Source organism: Scyliorhinus torazame, chromosome 8 (assembly GCF_047496885.1).
Source record: "Scyliorhinus torazame isolate Kashiwa2021f chromosome 8, sScyTor2.1, whole genome shotgun sequence".
Lineage (NCBI taxonomy): Eukaryota > Metazoa > Chordata > Chondrichthyes > Carcharhiniformes > Scyliorhinidae > Scyliorhinus > Scyliorhinus torazame.
In genome coordinates, this window is record NC_092714.1 from 25655042 (window position 1) to 25678733 (window position 23692).

At 49.2% G+C, this 23692-nt stretch overlaps 1 protein-coding gene across 3 annotated transcripts in view; it reads left to right on the forward strand.

The window, feature by feature from the left end:
- LOC140427689 (interferon-induced GTP-binding protein Mx3-like) overlaps positions 1 to 19433 on the forward strand; it is an 82208-nt gene extending 62775 nt beyond the window's left edge. For all 3 annotated transcript variants that reach the window (XM_072513190.1, XM_072513191.1, XM_072513189.1), the window contains 5 exons: positions 470 to 614; positions 4569 to 4727; positions 5145 to 5221; positions 9902 to 10129; positions 17166 to 19433. In XM_072513190.1, coding sequence (XP_072369291.1) covers positions 470 to 614; positions 4569 to 4727; positions 5145 to 5221; positions 9902 to 10129; positions 17166 to 17393 — 837 coding nt within the window. In that variant the 3' untranslated portion in view covers positions 17394 to 19433. The remainder of the gene's footprint in view (positions 1 to 469; positions 615 to 4568; positions 4728 to 5144; positions 5222 to 9901; positions 10130 to 17165) is intronic.
- The last annotated feature ends 4259 nt before the right edge of the window (positions 19434 to 23692 follow it).

The following is a 23692-nucleotide window of genomic DNA, read 5'->3' on the forward strand; positions in this document are numbered from 1 at the left end:
TGGACCTGCAAATAGTTAAAGACTGCCAATAAAGGGTCCATGTTTAAACATACAAGTCTCAAAACGTCTTCAGCAAGACACCCTTATTACAACAGCTAGGATTATGGAGGCATAGACGTTTAGTAATTGCTAAATGAAGAAAGGCCTGGATTCATCTCAATTGCCTGAGTCCATTTTGACAGTCAAACAGAACAATAACAATGCAGACATGACCTGAGAAAAACCTCAGTGGTGGCGAGCTTTCGGATTCCTATGAAGTGAGATGTAAGACTGGACACGATTGTGGAACTTTGCCTGCGAGGGAGGGGATATTTTGAAGATAGTTCCTTTGGGAGTTTGAGTGGGCAGATGGAGTTGATTATACATGGTCTGTGGCAGAACAAAGCTTTATGGTATAATGGTTGTTCCCTGTGTGATGTTTTCCTGTGTTCTCACAATGGTAATTTTCCAATACTTCAATTGATTGCAGAAAATCAATAAGTTCTGCAATCACACAAGAAGCTTGACCACTGGGGAAGAACCTCAGAATATCTTAAGTGGGAAGAGGTACATCACCAAAGTCCGAAAAGAGTTTACAGATTGGAATTCATTTCTGGACAAGAATGTATCAAACTGTGAGTATGAATCATTTGAGCTACCTTATTAAATTAGACTGTATGTGTCATAACCTGCACTGCACTGGATTTGCAGGGTGGGAACAATTATATTTCCCGTGTCCCTTGTAGAATACGGTCTTCTCAGCTAAGGTTGAGGTGGAACCCTATCCCTAATTGCCATTGTATATACGGTCGGGCAGTTCGGTACTGTCCTGCTCAGACCCGGGTGGTATTCCCAGGAGCAGTGTACCAAAACCTTGTAAATAAACCTTTGTTTCTGTTGATATAACTTGGTGTGGACTCCCCGTGTCTTCCTGAAAGTCTGGCAGTGTGATCTAGCTTTCTGACTGAGGGTGTATCTGGAGGCGGCGTTGAAGATGGAGGCCAGCCCTCCCTACCCCTTGGGGACACCCTGAGGGACACAAATTTATATGTAAATCTGTGTCATGCTAAGTTCTTTATTATGCTCATGTGCTCACGCACTTGCTAATCTAAACCAGTTGCTTATCTCTGGAACAAGAGAAAGGAGACAGAAAATGTAGCAAAGACATTCTTGACCCAAACTGTCCCAAATCCACAGGTAAAATGCCAGAAAAGGACCAGAAGGCCTCCAGACAAATTGATACATTTTAGTCCCGCCCTGCAATTTTGCCCCTGCTCTTCCTATTTATAAAATGTGGTAGTCTTCAACGATGACCTTGAGTAATCATCTAATGGGATGACATGCAGCAGCATTCTCCCACTGCCATTCCCTGGCATCTAACGTTACCAACATTCCAGCATTCTCCTGGATTCTCCAGGATTGAAAGAATAATCCCCTAGACACTGCTGTGAACCATCCAGGAGCAAGATCGAAGGAGCATTGAAAAGTTTTGCACCTGAAAATGGGAGCAGAAAGCTTTTCACCTCAGGCACTAAACTAGCACAGAGTCAATGGGAAGGCCAGAATTCACATAAGAACGAAACAATAAAATAATCTTTATTATTGTCACAAGTAGGCTTACATTAACACTTCAATGAAGTTACTGTGAAAATACCCTCGTCGCCACACTCTGGCGTACACGGAAGGAGAATTCAGAATGTCCAATTCACCTAACAAGCATGTCTTTTGGGACTTGTGGGAGGAAACCGGAGCACCCTGGGGAAACCCACGCAGACACGGGGAGAATGTGCAGCCTCTGCACAGACAGTGACCCAAGCCGGGAATCGAACCAAGGTCCCTAGGACTGTGAAGCTACAGTGGTAACCACTGTGGCAGAAGAATGGATTTTGTGAGTTGGTCAAACAATAGATTCTATTCCACTGATATCATATAATTCAGAATATTGTGCAATGGTATTCCTCAATACACAACATTGAAACTATTTTCTTGCACATAGAAATTTATCAGTGAATCAAGTCACAACATTTCAGTCTGATGGTACGTGGCTGTATCAGTATAGCTCAGTGCTAATGCCTTCCCTATGTCTGGGTTAGGAAGTTGTTAGATTCAGTAATACTGTCGAAGGTGCTGTCTGTTGGGTCAGGTGTTAAATCAATGGCCTATCCAGTTCAGCTGGATGGAAAAAATCCCATGTTGTTCTGTGATTAAGAGCAGCAGAACCGTACCAATATCCTGGCCAACATTTGTCCCTTACCCCGACTTCCGGTGGCGCGATGTAAGGGAAGACAGCACGAGGTGGTACCTGCTGGAGAACTACAGCGGAATTCTCCGTCAGCGGGATCCTCCTGTCCGCTGGCAGCACACTTACGCCCAGGGTTTCCAGACGGTGTGGGGTGGGAATGGGGAAATCCAATGGCCGGTTGCAGGAACGAAAAATCCCACACCGGAAAACGCGGCTGACGGACCAGAGAATCCCGCCCCTTTCTCTTGGCTCCATGAGTCGTTTACTCCTTTGAAACTCAGGAAGGTTTTAAAAAATATATTTTTATTCAAGACATTTTCAATTTACATATAAAACACAGGAAACTATTATCTTTATACACTTGTCATAATTCAACACAAATCCCTCCAACCCTCTTAACATCCCACATGCTCCACTTTATACTTAGAATATAAGACAATGTTATCCCTGAAGAAAAACCCTTCCCCTGTAACCCCCCCACCCCCCAAACTCCACTGACGTCCATCACTCCTTAAAGATCTGGGCATGCCAGCGTTGGACTGGGGTGAGCACAGTAAGAAGTCTTACAACACCAGGTTGAAGTCCAACAGGTTTGTTTCGAATCGCTAGCTCTCGGAGCGCTGCTCCTTCCTCAGATGAATGAAGAAGTGGATTCCACAAACACATATATAGACACCGCAAACTGCTGGCTCAACGTGGAGAGGATCTCCAAGAAGATTGCGCATATCGACACTGACATCATCTTGCATCATTGAATTTGCCTATATATGCCAACACCGTCTTGTCCATAGCAAAGAAATTGATTCAGCAATACACCCGATGTACATGTGAGAAGAACAAATATTCTTTCACTCCCGGTTGCCCAAACCGCCACAAATCCTGTCCTCCCATTCGCTCCATGACCTCAACAATTCCTTTGCCCGTGCTGACACCTTCATGGACTTCAGGCATGACCGATCCAGCATAGGACCAAGAACTGTGTTAAAATCCACCCCCACCCCCATTAATCAACCGATGCAAGTCTTGGTCCGGAATATTTGCAACGGCCACTTCATAAAATCCACATCATCCCAGTTGAGAGCATAGACATTCACCAACACCACGGGCACCCCTTCCAATCTCCCACTCACCATGAAATATCTACCTCCTGAGTCCCCCACTATACCAGCCACCGAGTCAGCCACCTTCAAACTAATTCGCACTGCAGTCGCCCTCGCCTTCATATCCAACCCAAATGGAACACTTGCCCCACTCAACCTTTCCTCAACCTCGTATGATCTTGCATCACCAGGTGCATCTGCCTTCAAGCTCGTTAAATGAGCGAAAACATGGGACCTTTTGATTGGTCCATTCAGACCCCTAACATTCCAATCTTGTCGGGGGGCACAACACCGCACCCACCCCCCCCCCACTCCCCCAGGCCCCTGTCTCGCACATTGCCCAGGTTGCCTCAAGATGGTCCTTGCCATGCCCCTCCAGCCATCTCCTCCAACAAGGGACCTTCAACATCAGCCACTCCCCCGACCCCACTCCAAACAAAGAAAGCCCCACCCTCCCAGACCCACCCTCCCAGCCCAAGCTCAAAACAAAGAAACCAGATAAACCAACCCCACCCCCTCCCCACGCTCCCACATAACCCACCACAGCTCTTCCTTCCACTTTGCTTCCATTAACTAGCAAACCTGCTGGCGGTATGGTGGCGCAATGGTTTGCACTACTGCCTCATGGCGCCTAGGATCCGGGTTCGATCCCTGCCCCGGGTCATGTGGAGTTTACACATTCTCCCCATGTCTGCACCCCGAAACCCAAAGATGTGCAGGGTAGGTGGATTGGCCACGCTAAACTTCCCCTTAATTGGAAATTTTATAAAAAACTTTCCTGTAATTTTTTGCATTTCTTTTGCTCTTGTTTGTGTTGATTATTGCAAAAATAACTCCAACAAACATATATTAAAAAAACCATTTGTCCCTTACCCAACACCACCGAAACACATTATTTGGTTATTTATCTCATTGCTGTTTCGGCTTCAGGTGACTGTGTGGAGTCTGCACTTTCTCCCCGTGTTTGCTATGGGTTTCCTCCGGGTGCTGTGGTATCCTCCCACAGTCCAAAGATGTGCAGGTTATGTGGATTGGCCATGCTAATTTGCCCCTTAGTGTCCAAAGATATGCAGGTTAGGTTGGGTTACGGTGAGAGGGTGGGGGAGTGGGCTTAGGTACGGTGCTCTTTCTTTCGGAGGGTTGGTGCAGTCTCAATGGGCCGAATGGCCTCCTTCTGCATTGTAAGATTTCTACAGTTCTATGCCTTGAAGTTTTGCTGAGTTATTTTTCCCCATTTATTTTATTAGTCCAGGATTTCCTAAGTGATGAAGTGCTATCTTTTGAGGAATCTTACCGTGGAAGGGAACTGCCTGGATTTGTCAACTATAAAACATTTGAAACACTTGTAAAGAATGAGATTGTCAAGTTGGAAGAACCATCCATTCAGAAACTGACAACCGTCACAGGTACCTGACTTCCTTAATTAAAATGTGAACCTCTATATTTTAAGATCACTGAGTCAATACAGTGACAAGAATATTCATAATGGGGACCAGACAAATCTTCACTGTAAGTCCCCATCAAGGAACCATCTAGAATTCAGTCATATCCATAGGATCCATAGGGGCAGCACGGTAGCATTGTGGATAGCACAATTGCTTCACAGTTCCAGGGTCCCAGGTTCGATTCCAGCTTGGGTCACTGTCTGTGCGGAGTCTGCACATTCTCCCTGTGTGTTCGTGGGTTTCCTCCGGGTGCTCCGGTTTCCTCCCACAGTCCAAAGATATGCAGGTTAGGTGGATTGGCCATGATAAATTAAAACTCATACTGGATAACGGGCTGTGAGCGGAAGATGTGATTTTGTCTCCGATTTCCTGTTGCAGAAATTACAAGAACAGCTTTTATTGCTATTGCCGAGCAACATTTCAGTGCCTTTTGCAACATTTTGAAAGCTGCCAAGGTACAGTAAAAACGTATCATTATAACAAGACATTTACATGAGGTTTGACTATTTGTAGCCAATGATTGAGGTTTTACCAGTGGCAAACTGTTTATTGCTAACTTATTAATGTTTTTTTGTACTTATGAACATGGGTGCACCGACCGGGCAGCCCTTTGAGCCTGCCCATTATTCAATTCCAAAGTGGGTGTTCTCGACCTCCATATCCCGTGGTATTCTGAGCTGGAAATGTTCATCTGACCCAGCACCCAACAGTCTTATGGGGAGAAAGTTCCAGGTTTCGACCTCTGACCTTCCACTGCAAATGCTGGCAATCGGAAATAAAAGCAGAAAATGCCCGGCAGGTCAGGCAGCGTCTTGTGGAGAGAGAAAGAGAGTTATTGTTTCAGTTCGAGATGACCTTTCACCAGTTATCTGAACCTGAAGAGTCTGTTTCTCTCCACAGATCTTGCCCACTTCTATCACCTCTCAAGTGACAAAGTGCTTCCTGCTTCCACTCAGAAATGGCCACGTTCCAGTGTTAACGTCGCTGTGGATCTTCCCAGCAGCAAATATGTGTCCACCCCCTCAAATCACTTTATCATTATAAACCCTCAAACAGATCAGCCGTCAACATTCTGTGCTCAAGCGAATATCGACGTTTATACTATCCAACCTCATCATTCAACCCATAAAGTCTCGGTATCATTTTGGTGAATCTGCATTGAACCTCCAAGGCCAATAGATCCTTTAGGAGTTGCAATGCCCAAACTGAGTGAGGTCATCCAGATGAGGTCTGATAAATCTCTGCAGAAACAAAGCATCAACCCTTCCCCTTTTGTAGTCCAGCCACATTGAGGTTAAAGCCAACGGACCATTTGTCTTTCTGATTACCCTTTTATTTGTTATTTACAGCACACGAGGGGCCCATCGTGTCTGCACCGGCTCCCAAAAGAGCAACCTAGATAGTCCCATTCCCCAGTCCTATCTCTGTAGCCCTCTCAATCCATCACGTATCCAGCTCTCTTTTGAAACCTCCTGTGGAATCCACCTTCACCTCTCTGCCAGGCAGCGCATTCCAAACCCCAACAACTCTCTGAGTAAAGAGGTTTCTTCTCATCTCACTCCCAGCTCTCTTGCTGACCATTTATAAATTGTGACCCCTCGTCACTGACATACCAATTAGTGGAAACAGAATATCCTTCTTACCCTGTCAAATTTGTTCATGATTTTGAACACCTCAATAAGGGCGCCTCGTAATCTACTCTACTCCAAGGAGAATGAGCCCAATTTCACCAATCTTTCCGTGTATCTAAGATTCCTCATTTCTGGTGTCATTCTAGTAAATCTCCTCTGAACTCTCTCCAGGACTTTAACATCCTTCCTTAAATCAGGTGCCCAGAACTGAACACAATACTCCAAAGGTGGTCTGACCAATGATTGGTGGAGTTAATTTAGATTGGCCAATCCACCTACCCTGCACATCTTTGCGTTGTGGGGGTGAAACCCACGCAGACACGGGGAGAATGTGCAAACTCCACACAGCCAGTGACCCGGGGCCAGGATCAAACCCGGATCCTCAGTGCCATAGGCAGCAGTGCGAATCACTGTGCCACCGTGCCGTCCCTCTATTCATAATCCAAAGAATGCTATAAGCCTTCTTTACAATAGTTTCAACCTGCCTGGCCACCTTCAGAGGATTATGGACTTGAACCCCAAGGTCCCTTTGCTCCTATACTCTCCTCAAAGTTGTACCATTGAGCCTATATTGTTTCCCCATGTTTATTCTACCAAACTGCATTACCTCATATTTCGCTGCATTGAAGTTCATCTGCCAGGTGTCTGCCTATTTGGCCAACTTGTCAATGTCCCTCTGAAGTCGCTCCGCATCACCCTCACAATTCACTATTCTCCCTAGCTTAGCATCACCAACCTCTAAATCATTTATATAAATCAGAAAAAGCAAGGATCCCAACACTGAGCCCTGGGGAATATTCAACTCATCTCCAGTCTGAGAAATGCCCATCTATACCCACCCTCTGTTTCCGATCTCTTAACCAACTTCTAATCCATGCTGCTAAAGACCCATCAATCCCAAACAATTTTAATTTGCTAACCAACCTGCCGTGTGGCACTCTATCAAATGCTTTCTGAAAGTTCAAATATGCAACATCATGGCACTACCTTCATCCACTGCCTGTGTCACCTCGTCAAATAAACTTGGCCCTTGACAAAACCACGTTGACTGTCGAGTATTAACTTATTTTTCTCTAAGTGTATATTTATCTCATCCCGTCTTATGGCCTCCATTAGTTTTCCCACTATTGATGTCAAGCTGACAGGCCTGTAGTTTCCTGCGTTATCCTTTGCCCCTTTCTTAAACAACGGCGTCACATTGGCAATCCTCCAGTTCCCCGGGATTAATCCTGTGTTCAGAGAAGTCTGTCAATGGCTCTGCAATATGCTCCCTTACCTTTCTCAGCAATCCAGGATGCATCCCACCCGGGCCTGGCGACCTTTCTACCTGCTAGCCTTATTAACACCTTTTCTTTATCTTTTGTAAATTTCTTGCAATGCCAGCATCGCTGGCTTGGCCAGCATTCATTGCCTGTCCCTAAATGCCCCTTGAGAAGGTGGTGGTGAACCGTCTTCATGAACCGCTGCAGTCCATGTGGTGTAGGTGCAGCCACAGTGCTGTTAGGGAGGGAGTTGCAAGATTCTAACTCAACGACATTGAAGGAATGGGGATATAGTTCCAAGTCAGGACGGTGTGTGATTGGGGGGGAAGCTGTGGGTAGAGGTGTTCCCATGTATCTGCTTGCCTGGTCCTTCCACGTGGCAGCGTTTGTGGGTTTGGAAGCTGCTGTCTAAGGAGCCTTGGTGAATTGTTGCAGTGCATCTTGTAGATGGTAAACACGGCAGATCTGAAATGCCAGTCCCGCAGGGAGTGAATGTTTAAGATTGTTACAGTTTGATCCACTCAATCTGTTTGAGTCCCTGTTAAACTTTCTGCTCAAATCTACACAATGTTTTGTGATTCATCACTTTGTGTCATCCATAAACTGGGATTTAAATAAACCTCTCCCTTCTTTCGTCTCAGTCACAGATGTGTCTGGAGAAAAGCTGAGACCCCTGTACGTAGGACGCACCCTGGGCCAGATCTTCCGGCTGTTCGCACCAGCGGGATATTCCAGTCCCGACGACGGTGCATCCCCAGTGGGTTTCCCAGCAGTATAGGGTGGATTCAATGGGAAATCCTGTTGACAAGGGTGGGACTGGAAGTTCGCGTTGGCAGTGTAGCCATCTGGGATGGAGACTTCCAGAATACAAAATGGACATTTGCAAAGATTGCAGGGAAAAATGGACAATGCTGAGAAAACTAGCAGGCACAGAGCCTGTCTGCATATTGGAGCCACAGCTCCCAGACAAGACCAAAACTGTAGGCCTATTAGCATATTGATGGCCTATCTCCGGGAACAAAGGAGTAACATTCAAGTAACCGATACTAAGGCAGACACCCAGCGCCAGAAAAGACACAAACAAAGCAGGCCAATTGCCACTAGGACACACCCAGCCATCAGGGCATCTTTATTGGACGAGATCAATATGAATGATCAAGAAATGGCCCAATTGATTGGGGCCAAGTACAAGGCCCGCCCAAAAGAGCGCGAAGCCCCTTTGGGTATAAGAGGAAGCCCCCGAGAGAGAATCGCTCTCTTGGACTTGGCTCTCACCGAGGAGAGACCCGTCCACCAGCTGCACCAGAAACAAGTAAGTCCAAGGTCAATGCTCGCTACCAGACAGACGACCTTAGCTGTTCCCCTCTACCAATTCGACCCCAGCTGCCTCAGAACCGAACAACGGCCATTGTTCCTCTGACTGAGTGGGTGCCCGAAGCTAAGTATAGGCTTTAGCAGTAGTGATAGTTTAGTCTGTAGAGTTTCGTGCATAAGTATATTTAACTGTGTGTGTAAATAAATAGCATTGACTTTGAACTAACTAACTGGTGTACCGACTCTTTGATCAGTATTCGAGTTTGAACCTTTTGGCGGTGTCGAAAGATACCTGGCGACTCTAAAAGCAAACGTAATTAGGATTAAGGAAGGCGACTTTATTGACCGCCATATTCAGAGCCAACAAAAGGCGGCCTCCCACTGCAGAGAAACACACCGTGGAGAGCCAGAGAATCTCGCCCCACTGGTCACATCCCCGTGACTGCACCTAACCTTCAGACACTAAGGGGAAATGTGGAATGGCCAATCCATCTAACCTGCACATCTTTGGACTGTGGGAGGAAACCGGAGCACCCGGAGGAAACCCATGCAGACACAGGGAGAATGTGCAAACTCCACACAGACAGTAACCCGAGGTTGGAATCGAACCAGAGTCCCTGGCTCTGCGAGGCAGCAGTGCTAACCGCTCTGCCGCGAATGCATCCCCTTTCTTACTACTCTATGCCTCTTACCACCAAACCATTTACCCACCAATGGCAATAGCTAACATCCACTTGCAATTTATTTTTAGAAGTAGATTAAATGGGCTGAGATCAAAACATGAGATCAGATGCCCTATTTTCTGCTCCTAAATATTCTCACCTCCACAGAACACGAGCTTTACCGAGCAAACACCTTTTCTCGTTCCTCATCTCCTTGTGGGAAAGAAGATTTGGGTCTGACTGCACATTATTGTCTTTGTGTACAGATCAAAATTGAGTCCATCAGCCGACAGGAAGAGAGTGAAGCGGAGAAGATGCTGCAGGCGCAGTTCAAGATTGAAAGTATGGTCTACTCCCAGGACAGCATCTACAGCCAGCACTTAAGTACAATGAAAGACGAGGCAATGCGATTTGGTGCAAAAACCAGCAAACCGACACTTGGTGCAAATGCCAGCATCCAGGAAATGTCATACCACGTACAAACGTACTACAAGGTAAACATGCTTCATCCGATGCCAGTGCTTTTGTAGTTACATTGTATACCTTGTGTTGTCCTATTATGTATTTTCTTTTATTACCTTTTCTTCCCATGGACTTAATGATTTGTTGAGCTGCTCGCAGAAAAATACTTTTCACTGTACCTCGGTACACGTGACAATAAACAAATCCAATCCAACATGCCATCAGGTTAACCAAAGCACGTAGATTAACATTCTGCATTGTGTACTGTTAATGCCTGCCAATCAGTTAGTTTCCTATTTCATGTCATTAAAATGATTGACAAAAGAAGCAGAAAAGGACATGATGAATCATAGAATTTACAGTGCAGAAGGAAGTAATTCGGCCCATCGAGTCTGCACAGGCCCCTTGGAAAAAGCACCCTACTTAAGGCCACGCCTCCACCCCTTCCACTTAATCCAATAACCCCACCTAACCTTTTGGACACTAAAGGGCAATTTATCATGCCCAATCCACCTAACCTACACATCTTTAGACTGTGGGAGGAAACTGGAGCACCCGGAGGAAACCCACACAAACACGGGAAGAACGTGCAAACTCCACACAGACAGTCACCCGAAACCGGAATTGAACCCTGGAGCTGTGAGGCAGCAGTGCTGACCACTGTACCTCCATGCTGCCCTCATTGAAACGTTGGCTCATACCTTCCGGGCTTCTGGCAACTGGGGGGTACCCAAAGATGCACTTTGGGTACCCCCCAAATCCCCTCCGGACGTCCCCACCAATTGCCCGGGAAGTTCAAAGTTCCATTGGGCGATTGCCTTGCAATTGGAACCATTCAAAAGTGCAATTTCAACTGTACTATAGTACTGACCCTCCCCCCGCCACATGGGACTACCCAACCCTCTCTGACCCTGCCCCCCCCCCCCCCCCCCCCCCCAACCGCAATATTCCCCCCGAATACGTGACTCACCCACTGGCCATCACCACAGCCATCCCCCTCCCCCGCAACTGACCACCCAACAAACCCCAACTGACCACCCGGCCCCCATCCCGAAAACCCAACCCTTCTCATTGACCAACCAACCAACACTTCCACTGACCACCTGACCCGCACCTCACGGATCACCCATACCCTTCCAACTGACACCCCCATTGGCTACCCACCCCTCTCTCTGACAACCAAACCCCATTCCCTGAGCACCCAACTACCCCCTGACTGGCCATCTAAGACCGGAACACTCAGCCCCTGACCTCCCGACCGACTCTACACTGACCCCGCCTCTGCTGACCATCCGACCCCCCCACATGCCACCCCTCACTGACCTCCTGCCCCCCAGTTGGACCTTTAAGCTTACCTGCGCCACGGCAGCTGGTGACATATAAAAGGGGGCTTGACATCATTGCCTCTGACTCCGCAGCCCTTGAGTGAAGGCCTCAGGAGAGCATTGCCCGACACAGTTTTTGCCCGGCTTGAGTCGGAAGGTCAGGCAAGAAAGGACCGCCTGGATTCCACGGCAGGAAACCCGCAGTGGAGTGGCAATCAGACCCAGGAAGTTCAACCCCGAATTGTTTTCCACCGTAAACTGTGGTGGTTTAAACGCAGCTGCTGAAAGGGTGATTGAAGCAGATTCAATGCTAACATTGAAAAGAATTGGATACTTGAAGGGGAAAAGAATACCTGGGGCGGGATTCCCCCGTTCCCGGCGGGGCGGGGGGATCCGGTGGGATGGAGTGGCGTGCACCACTCCGGCGTCGGGCCGCCCCCACTCCGCACCTTTAGGGCCGAGGCCCGCCCTGGAGTGGCCTGCGCCCCGCCGGCCGGCGTGGAAGGCCTTCGGCGCCGGGGCCGAAGGGACTCCGCCGGCCGGCACGGGTCCGCGCATGCGCAGGGGGGATTCACCTTTGCGCCGGCCATCACGGAAATTTACACGACTCGCGCATAGAAAAAGAGTGCCCCCACGGCACAGGCCCACCCGCGGTATCGGTGGGCCCCGATCGCAGGCCAGATCGCCCCGCGGCCTCCCCTGGACCCTGGAGCCCGCCCACGCTGCCAGTCCCGCCGGTAAGGGCCCTAGTTCAATTTACGCTGGCGGGACTGGCATAGAACCAGCGGGACTTCGGCCCATCGCGGGCCGGAGAATCGCCGGGGGGGGGGGGGCGCCGTGAGCGGCCGCCGACCAGCGTGGCACGATTCCCGCCCCCGCCCCTGCCGAATCTCCGGTGCCAGAGAATTCGGCGGCCAGTGGGGGCGGGATTCACGCCGCCCCCCCGACAATTCTCTGACCTGGCGGGGGGTCGGAGAATCCAGCCCCAGGTCTATGCTCAAAGAACAAGGGACGAGGGATTAAATAGAAAACACAACCAAGAACCAGCACAGGATGATGGGCTGAATGGACTCCTTCAGTATTGTATCATTTGTGCAGGGTTCACTGGTAAGGACAGCATTCATTGCTGATCTTTAATTTGTCTTGAGCAGGTGGTGGTGAATCATCTCCTCGGAGTAGACCATTTCAGAGTGAACTGCATTGCCTTTGGTCTGCAGTCACGTAAGACTAAGGACAGCAAATGTCCTTCCTGAAATGACACATTTGACCCAGACGAGTTTTTAATTCCAGGTTTAATTAATCAATTGAATTTAAATGCCCCAACTGCCGTCTTGGAATTTGGACTCATGGGTGCAATCTAATGTCCACGTTGCGCCGGACACGAGTCCGAGGGAGCCGGTTAGATCGCGCGAGAGTCCGAAATCGGGAACCGGGCTGTGCGCCGATGGGTTTCTGATCTAACCGGCCCGCTCCCGTTGGCGAGATCCAGATCCTGGGGTGGCATGGCGAGATACCAATAATCACCAATTAGGGCCAATCTGCATCCATTAATGGGAAGGACTCTCGATGCAATGGCCTCCCCAGTGAGTGGTCACATGGGCGCCCTTTAGCACACCTATATAAAAACGTAAAGCTGGCAAAATGGCCGCTGTGGGGATCAGAGGAGGTGAGCAGCCATCTGGGAAATCAGGCAATCAGCCCAGGGGCACCGGGGCCGCTGCCAATGTGCGCGGGGAGAGTGGGGGGCACCCAGGGGATGATGGGAGCGGGTCAGGGGTGTGGGGTCGGCCGCCATCGGTGAGGGGGTTCGTCTCTGGGCTGGGGAGTGAAGGGCTCAGCGCCTGTGGGTCCAACATGTCACTGCCCCCTGGATCATATACACCCATAACAGGGGCAACTCCATCTTCTGCCTGTCTGCCCCACTGAACACCCCAGGACAGAGCCCTGTCTGTGGTAAAATGGCCCAGGCCACTTTAACCCCACTGACCACTGCAGCCTCCGGCCATGCAGCTGAAGGCTATCGCTAATAGGGAATTGGCAATGTTAGTGATGTGTGCATTTCACAGCTGCCAAGTGGACCCCCGTGGGTAGACGTGCCATATCGCCGGCGGGTGTTACTGCCTGGAATCCCGATCAGACAGTGAGGCCTGGACACTTTGCCTAAACACTGGAGACATCAACACCGTAGAGGCAGCAGCCAACAATCAAACACCCAGGAGCTGGTCTCAGCACTGGGAACATCCCCGTGGCCAGAGGGTGGGCGTGTGGATCATGGGAGGGGGCTTCCTGAGCCCAGTCCAAGTATTGTGCCCAGCAGGTGTCTGGGGTCCCGTGCCCAAGGGCCCCTGCTGGGGATGCACGCGCAGGGCGGGTCCACCAGCACAACCGACTGGTTGGATGGCACCCTGAGAGATGGCAGGGAATGAAAGGGTGGGGGAGGCTTGGGGGTACCGGGGTGGAATCCCTAACTGAGTGTCAGTCTCTCATCTTCTCCAATTCCATACAGATATCACAGTATGGATGATATTGTGGACCCAGCAGCAGCTCCCCTCGTGGTGGCGGAGGCAGCAGGCGGCCAGACGCCCGAGAAGGCGGCAGCAGCGTCGACAGAGGCTCAAGACGGCAGCCCATGTGCAAGAGCCTGCCCCAAACCCTGAGGCCCTGGCCGCCCATTAGCCAGGGAGGGACCCAAAGGGGGAGGCTGGCGATGACCCAAGGTGTATTGGCATCGCTGAGCATTTGAAGAGATCATAGAATCATAGAATCCCTACAGTGCAGAAGGAGGCCAATTGGCCCATCGGGTCTGCAACTGCCCTTGGAAAGAGCCCCCGACTTAAGCCCGTGCCACCATCCCTTCCACTTAATCCAGTAACCCCACCTAAACGTTTGAACACTAAGGGGCAATTTAGCATGGCCATTCCACCTAACCTGCACACGTCTGCACCCGGAGGAAACCCACGCAGACACGGGGAGAACGCGCAAACACCACACTGACAGTCCCCCGAGGGCGGAATTGAACCCGGGTTCCTGGAGCAGTGAGGCAGCAGTGCTAACCACTGTGCCATCCAAATCCAAATGACGGACAGCATGTGCCACAAGAGCCTCCACATCAACAAGGGCAAGGTGCGGCACCTGTGCCATGGCGTGCGGACTTGGCACCACGTGGAGGAGGAGGCTACCCCACACCCGGTGGCCGTCAAGGGCACCACAGCCCTGAACCCTGAAGCCTCGGGTTCATTCCAGGGCTCGAGCGGGGACTTGTGCGGCATATCCCAACCAACAGCCCACTAATGCATCCCTGAAGTCCCGGATTTGCCCAGGCAGCTGACCATATAAACTTTGACCTCAATGAAGCCCATGAAAATGCACGGGCAGCAGGATTCTCCGCTATTGCTGGGATGACCCAGGTCTTTGAGTGGTGCATTGGACTGCTTAAAATGCAGTTCTGACAGCTCGACTTCAGCGTGCCAGGGAGGCTCTCAACCTCGGTCGCTTCCCATAGGACGTGGCTTCATCCATCATCTCCTCCCCTCTCCCTATTCCATCCCACCCACTGTCTCCCCGCACCCATCCTGCCTTTCCACCCACTCGATCCACCCCTCTCTTCCCCCCACCCCCCATGCCCCCCACCTCCAACCATTCCCCCCTCCTCCCCCCATTGCCCTATTTCACCCTCTCAGGGTCTATGTCAGGCCATTCCCAGTCCTGTGTCGGCACTGTCAGTGCATCAATATACAAGACAGGCGGGTGATGGTGACCTGCTCTGATCTGAACTCTAGTGCTCGTCAATCTATGCCGTAGTCTGACTCCTGTCTGTCTACTCACAGCGTGCTCACACCCATCATCTTCATATGGTATGCCGCGGGGGGCGGGGGGGGGGGGGGGGGGGGGGGTGGTGGTGGGGGGGGGGGTGGTGGGGGGGTGCCCACCTAGGTCGAGGAACACCATGCCTAGGGGCCTGGGGCTGGCTGAGGTCTCACACGGGAGGAGGATACAGGCAGGCCCGGCATGCGGAATAGCGTGACAGGCTTTACATGTCTCAGGTGTAACTTGTTTTAGCGGTGTGCAATCGTGACCCGAACTGTCCCCCGGTACCGATGGTGCCTCCTCCCTCCCCCTCAGTGGCGTCTCAGTGATCCTCAATATTCTTAGCCCTGCATGCTCTTGGTGTATCACCCAGGCTGCACAAGAGGGGTGGAGGCAGCTCGCTGTTAACCACACCCTGTGGCCTTTGATGCCCTGGCGGGTGTCCTCTGGAGGGCCTGGGGATGGACAACTTGCCAGTGGTACATGACTCGCCATAGTCAGGAGAGGGGGGGGGTGGGTGGGACTCGGGAGAGCTAGCCGCATGTGCATCAGCAACTGTGCGGTGCTCACCAGATTGTTTCCCGGAAGCCTGTCCACTAACCTTCACCTACCGAGGTGTGTGTCTCTGAGACGATGGGGATGATAGCCGTAATGCCTTGACGATGGCATCCTCGGAGCTCTCCTCCGAGGTGTTCTCCTGGGAGGGCCAGCACCATCAGATGGAGATCCTGCAGGAGAATAGACATGTGGTCAATGGGTGGGAAGGATCATTATGTCTGGCATGAACAACACACGTGTGATGGGTCATCTGGGTGGGGGCCGCTGGATACTCATCTCTGAGGCACAGACCAATCTCGACGTCGGTGATAGATATGTCCTCGGCCACCCCCGCGATCTCCAGCTCCCGTTCCTCGTGGTGTGTGAGAACTCTGGTTGCCGGCACCCCGCTGCCCGTCAGGGCCCTTTCCTGTCTGTTAGGGGCCAACTTCTCTTGCGGGGACAAAGAGAGGGCATCGTGGGCCGCATGCTTCATGCATCGTGGGTGTGAGGGGGCTATGGTGGGGGACAGGCATGGGCACCGCTGCAGGTGATGGGTGGGGTGCGCAGGGTGTACTGGGTCACAGGTGCACTATTGTGCTGAGGGGGTGGGGTGGTGCAGTACCAACCGCAGAGTCATCGGGTGGAGGGGTGGTGACTAGGGGTGGCAGGTGGGTCCGGTACCAGCGGGCCGAGGCCAATTCACCCGTGCAGCGGTGGAGGTTGCGGCACTGGGTGACAGTCCTCCTGTGACACTCCCTGTGCTTACGTCCGCGGACACTCCTCCCAGGTGGAACTGGCTGCCCTGTGGCTGACCCTCCGACCCCCTCGAGGAAACAGGATAGCCTGTCCGGACTCCACCGCATCTGGCAGTCTGGCCCGGTCAGCCTCTCTGAATCAAGAACAACAAAGAACAAAGAAAAATTCAGCACAGGCACAGAATCATGCTGCAGGTCTCCTTGGTGACATGACTGTGCCCCGTCTGGGGTTTGTTCTGCCGGATCGGCTTAAGTACTACACCCCCCCTTGTTAGCGGAGAGCTGCGGGGCGCAGTCTAGGCAATTCAGCTGGCGGGACAGTCATTTCCGACGTGAAGCCCGTGGGGCATCAATATCGGCCCTAATTTGCGTTAGATACCAGGAGCAGTCTCCCCGGGACGGCTGTCAGGAAACACCCACAAATCCAGCTCAGTTAGAAACATTTTGAAGATCGCGCTCCATATCTCCACACCATCAGATCAGACATCCAGATTTATCGTCTGATAACACAACCACTTGGCCATATTACTTCAGCCTTTGCCACGGTTTTTCGATTAATTGGGTAAATTTGGTGAAACACAAGTGGAGCAGACAGAGCTCATGCATAACTCTCAACCTTCATTTTTGGTCTCCAATTCTAGATTGCTTCCAGTCGGCTGGCTGACCAGATTCCTCTGGTGATATCCTATCATATCCTGAAGCAATTCACTGATAAACTGCAGACCGAGATGCTCAAACTCATCCAAGATAGAGACCGCATCGATGAATATCTGTATGAAGACCAAGATACTAAGAGGAAGAGAGAAGCCCTTCAAAGCAAAATAGATCGGCTGAAAAAAGCACAAAAGATATTGCTGGAATATGCTTAAGTGCTTATTGAACGCAGATGAACAAATAGTTGAATGTGATGTGTTGTTTTTGCTTGCCTATTTTTCTCTCCTTCATTTATTCCTGTTTGAGCTTTGAAAGTCAGTTACAACAAAATATTCAACTGAGCTGGAAGTACATTGGTATCTTCCTCACTCAAGGTCACACACATGTACCATCTTTCGCCAGGAGTCACAGGGAAGACATCGGGTGAATCAACCCGGATGGATTTACTCTCCCCAACCTTGTAGCAGCTCAGAGTGTCACCTTGGCTGAAATCAGTTAACGTGGACAAGTCCATGGACTGAACCCTGGGATTCCCTTGTCCACATGACTCCGCTTCCCTCTTAGGACAGAGAACTGGGTGATCAGGAGAACTTTAACTTGTCTTTGAGGCATCTTATTGGAATCTCTTTACTTCAGGTTTCAAAGCAGCAGATTGTTTTGTCTTGTGCGTCATTATCTGTTACAATTCAGAATGTGACAACCACCAAACGCTTCACTGGAAGTAGGTCAAAATAAAATCCGATAAACATCAGTTGTTAATTTCACAAGAGTACGGGGCAGCATGGTGGCGCAGTGGTTAGCACTGCTGCCTCACGGCACCGAGGTCCCAGGTTCAATCCCGGCTCTGGGTCACTGTTCGTGCGGAGTTTGCACATTCTCCCCGTGTTTGCATGGGTTTCGTTCCCACAACCCAAAGATGTGCAGGTTAGGTGGATTGGCCACGCTAAATTGCCCCTAAAATTTAAAAAAATCCCAAAAGAAATTCACAAGAGTACAGGACAAAGGAGACGTTTAAAAAAAATATTTTGATTAAGACATTTATATCTGCAATAAACACACCAAAACCAGAATAATCACAAACAGGAAACCCCATAACGAATAAATAACACCCAGCCGCCCACCCTCCATGCCGTTCCCCTCCACCCATCCTGCCTCCCCCATTTTAACCCTTTTATTCCCCCTCCCTACCCACCCCCTCCCCTCTGCTGACATCTTAACTGGCCTTGAAGAAGTTGATAAACGGTTTCCTTCTCCAGGCAAACCCATCCACTGACCCTCTCAAGGCAAACGTAATTGTTTCCCAGCCGAAAGAACTTCGCCAGGTCACTCACCCACATTCCCGGTTTCGGTGGCTCCGAGTCCCTCCACTCCAACAAAATCCATCGCCGGGCTACCAGGGAGGCAAAGGCCAAATCGTCGGCCTCTCCCGTCCCCTGGACCCCGGGGTCTCCCGACACTCTGAATCTCGCCACTTCTGGACTCGGGGCCACCTTCACCTTCAGCACCTCAGACATAACATCCGCAGACCCCTGCCAGAACCCCTTCAGCTTCCTACATGCCCAAAACACGTGATATGTTTCGCAGGTATCCCTGTGCACCGTCCACACCTATCCTCCACCCCCTCAAAGAACCTGATGATCCTGGCCACCGTCATATGTGTCCTTTGCACTACTATGTGATGAACGGTTACTGTAACACTGCACCCTTGTCATCATGTAAGGTGATGTCCCCTTTAAGACCGGGCTTGGAACCCTGGGGAACTCCGCCTCCGGCTCCGCCCATCTAGGAGCCGTATATAAGGTGCCGCCTTGTGGGCAGTGCAGCTGTTAGCCCACGTCTCGGCACTAGTCTAGTCCTTAGCTTATTAAAGCCTTCTTTACTGTTTACACTCTAAGCGTCGTTATTGAGGGTACCACAACCTTGAATTCAATAAGGCTAAGCCTAGCACATGAGGGAGATGCATTCACCCTCCTCAAAGCCTCCTCCCGCAACCCAGCCTAAGAAAGTAGACTCTTCTCATGCACTTAGATAACCTATGTTGCTGAATTTCCCGTAGTGTGCCTGAGTGGATAACCTATTTAGTAATGATGAGATGTTAGTCAATGTTACGCACAGTATGTTCTTACCTTTTGACGACTGAACTGTATTCTAAAATGGCCAGTTCTATTTATACGTCGGGACCTGTCCTCTGCAGGCAAAACAAACATGTCCAGGCAGTGCACCTTTTTTTGAATTAAACAAAAGAATTGAAAACATGTCCCCAGTGTCTGTGCTTTTGGAAAAGAATGATTAAAACTTAACTCAGAACATTTTGCAGACTAAGACTGATAGATTTTTGTAAGGTATGGGCAGCGTTGCTCTGAAAGGCAGATAAATGGAGTTTGAGTATGGATCATACGGGGCTGGTTTAGCATAGTGGACTAAATAGCTGGCTTGTAAAGTAGACCAAGGCCAGCAGCGCGGATTCAATTCCCATTCCAGCCTCCCCGAACAGGCGCTGGAATGTGGCGACAAGGGGCTTTTCACAGTAACTTCATTTGAAGCCTACCTGTGAGAATAAGCCATTTTCATTTTAAGAACATAAGAACTAGGAGCAGGAGTAGGCCATCTGGCCCCTCGAGCCTGCTCCACCATTCAATGAAATCATGGCTGATCTTTTGTGGACTCAGTTCCACTTTCTGGCCCGAACACCATAATCCTTAATCCCTTTCTCCTTCAAAAAACTATCTATCTTTATCTTAAAAACATTTAATGAAGGAGCCTCTACTGCTTCACTGGGCAAGGAATTCCATAGATTCACAACCCTTTGGGTGAAGAAGTTCCTCCTAAACTCAGTCCTAAATCTACTTCCCCTTATTTTGAGGCTATGGCCCCTAGTTCTGCTTTCACCCGCCGGTGGAAACAACCTACCCGCATCTATTCTATCCCCTTCATAATTTTATATGTTTCTATAAGATCCCCCTTCATCCTTCGAGTACAGTCCCAGTCTATTCAATCTCCCCTCGTAATCCAACCTCTTCAGCTCTGGGATTAATCTAGTGAATCACCTCTGCACACCCTCTAGTGCCAGTACATCCTTTCTCAAGTAAGGAGACCAAAACTGAACGCAATACTCCAGGTGTGGCCTCACTAACACCTTATACAATTTCAGCAGAACCTCCCTAGTCTTAAACTCCATCCCTCTAGCAATGAAGGACAAAATTCCATTTGCCTTCTTAATCACCTGTTGCGCCGATAAACCAACTTTTTGCGACTCATGCACTAGCACGCCCAGGTCTCTCTGCACAGCAGCATGTTTTAATATTTTATCATTTAAATAATAATCCCTTTTGCTGTTATTCCTACCAAAATGGATAATCTCACATTTGTCAACATTGTATTCCATCTGTCAGACCCTAGCCCATTCACTTAGCCTGTCCAAATCCCTCTGCAGACTTCCAGTATCTTCTGCACTTTTTGCTTTACCACTAATCTTAGTGTCATCTGCAAACTTGGACACATTGACCTTGGTCCCCAACTCCAAATCATCTATGTAAATTGTGAACAATTGTGGGCCCAACACTGATCCCGGAGGGACACCACTAGCTACTGATTGCCAACCAGAGAAACTCCCATTAATCCCCACTCTTTGCTTTCTAATAATTAACCAATCCTCTATCCATGCTACTACTTTCCCCTTAATGCCATGCATCTTTATCTTATGCAGCAACCTTTTGTGTGGCACCTTGTCAAAAGCATTCTGGAAATCCAGATATACCACATCCATTGGCTCCCCATTATCTACCGCACTGGTAATGTCCTCAAAAAATTCCACTAAATTAGTTAGGCACGACCTGCCCTTTATGAACCCATGCTGCATCTGCCCAATGGGACAATTTCCATCCAGATGCCTCGCTATTTCTTCCTTGATGATAGATTCCAGCATCTTCCCTACTATCGAAGTTAAGCTCACTGGCCTATACTTACCCGCTTTCTGCCTACCTCCTTTTTTAAACTGGTGTCACATTTGCTAATTTCCAATCTGCCGGGACCACCCCAGAGTCTAGTGAATTTTGGTAAATTATCACTGGTGCATTTGCAATTTCCCTTGGGATGCATTCCATCAGGACCAGGAGACTTGTCTACCTTTAGCCCCATTAGCTTGCCCATCACTACCCCCTTAGTGATAACAATCCTCTCAATGTCCTCACCTGTCATAGCCTCATTTCTATCAGTCACTGGCATGTTATTTGTGTCTTCCACTGTGAAGACCGACCCAAAGAACCTGTTCAGTTCCTCAGCCATTTCCTCATCTCCCATTATTAAATCTCCCTTCTCATCCTCTAAAGGACCAATATTTACCTTAGCCACTCTTTTTTGTTTTATATATTTGTAGAAACATTTACTCTCTTTTTATATTCTGAGCAAGTTTACTCTCAATATATATCTTACTCTTCTTTATAGTTTTTTTTAGTAGCTTTCTGTTGCCCCCTAAAGATTTCCCAGTCCTCCAGTCTCCCACTAATCTTTGCCACTTTGTATGCTTCATCCCTCAATTTGATACTCTCCTTTATTTCCTTAGATATCCACGGTCGATTTTCCCTCTTTCTACCGCCCTTCCTTTTTGTTGGTATAAACCTTTGCTGAGCACTGTGAAAAATTGTTTGGAAGTTTCTCCACTGTTCCTCAACTGTTTCACCATAAAGTCTTTGCTCCCAGTCTACCTTAGCTAGTTCTTCACTCATCCCATTGTAATCTCCTTTGTTTAAGCACAAAACACTAGTGTTTGATTTTACCTTCTCACCCTCCATCTGTATTTTAAATTCCACCATATTGTGATCGCTCCTTCCGAGAGGATCCCTAACTATGAGATCATGAATCAATCCTGTCTCATTACACAGGACCAGATCTAGGACCGCTTGTTCCCTCGTAGGTTCCATTACATACTGTTCTCGGAAACTATCGCGGATACATTCTATAAACTCCTCCTCAAGGCTGCCTTGACCGACCTGGTTAAACCAATCGACATGTAGATTAAAATCCCCCATGATAACTGCTGTACCATTTCTACATGCATCCGTTATTTCTTTATTTATTGCCTGCCCCACCATAATGTTACTATTTGGTGGCCTACAGACGACTCCTATCAGTGACTTTTTCGCCTTACTATTCCTGATTTCCACCCAAATGGATTCAATCTTATCCTCCATAGCACCGATGTCATCCCTTACTATTGCCCGGATGTCATCCTTAAATAACAGAGCTACACCACCTCCCTTACCATCCACTCTGTCCTTCCGAATAGTTTGATGCCCTCGGATATTTAACTCCCAGTCGTGACCATCCTTTAACCATGTTTCAGTAATTCATTTTATTCTTCATGGCGATGCTTCAACCAATCAGAGTCAACCGCCAAAGAATCAGCATCCTTTTCTCGTGCAGTATTTGAAATTTTGCATTCTTGCATCTGCCCTGGTGAGCGCCACATGAAAAGCTTGTAGCCATCTGGGATAGCCACGTCCCGATTACTTGCAAAGAGTGCAGGGAAAATTGGACAATACCGAAAAAGCAAGCAGGTGCAAGGTCTGTCCGTTGATTAGAGCTGTAGCTCTCAGACAGGACCGGTACTGCAGAACCATCTACATACTAATGAGCCATCCCCGGGAACAAAAGGCAATATTTAGGTAAACAATGCTAAGACAGACATCCCGGCGCCAGAGGAGACTAAAACAAAGCAAACCAACGGCCACCTGGGACACACCCAGCAACCAGGGAATCCACCCCTCTATTGGAGGAAAATCGATAAGGACAGTTGGGAAACGGCCCAATTAATTGGGGCCAAGTTCAAGGCCCACCCAAAAGTGCGCAAAGTCCTTTTGGGCTATAAAAAGGACTCCCCAAGAGAGGATCGCTCTCTTGGCCTTGGCTCTCAGCGAGGAGAGACCCCCAAAGCTGCTCCAGACTAAGTAAGTTCCAAGTCAACGCACGCTACGAGATAGACACTCCTAGTTGCTATCTTGTAAACAGCTCAACCCAGCAGCCTCAGAACCGAGCAACGGCCATTGTTCCTCTGACTGAGTGGGCACCCGAAGCTAAGTGTAGGCTTTTAGTAATAGTGATAGTTTAGATTCTAGAGTTTTATGCATGAGTAGATTTGACTGTGTGTAAATAAATGAGCATTGCTTTTGAACTTACTAACTGGTGTATCGAGTCTTTGATCAGTATTCGGTTTTGAACCTTGTGGCGGTATCGAAAGATATCTGGCGGCTCTTGAGCAAACGTAATTAAACAGAGCCAAATTAAGCCACAACAGCAAGTTAGCAACAAGCTTGGACAATGTTTATTTTTCGGCAGTAGTTCAAGATAAGCTGCTTATCGATGGTTGGCTACTCCCTGGGGCCGAAAGAACCCGGTGTCAAATGGCTGTCTTTCTTTGTCCACTTAAAAACTGTAATATGCAAAATGCAAAACGTGACTTCTATTGGATGCAATATTTATCACTGTAAACTGTCAACAATAAAACCTTCACTGTGCT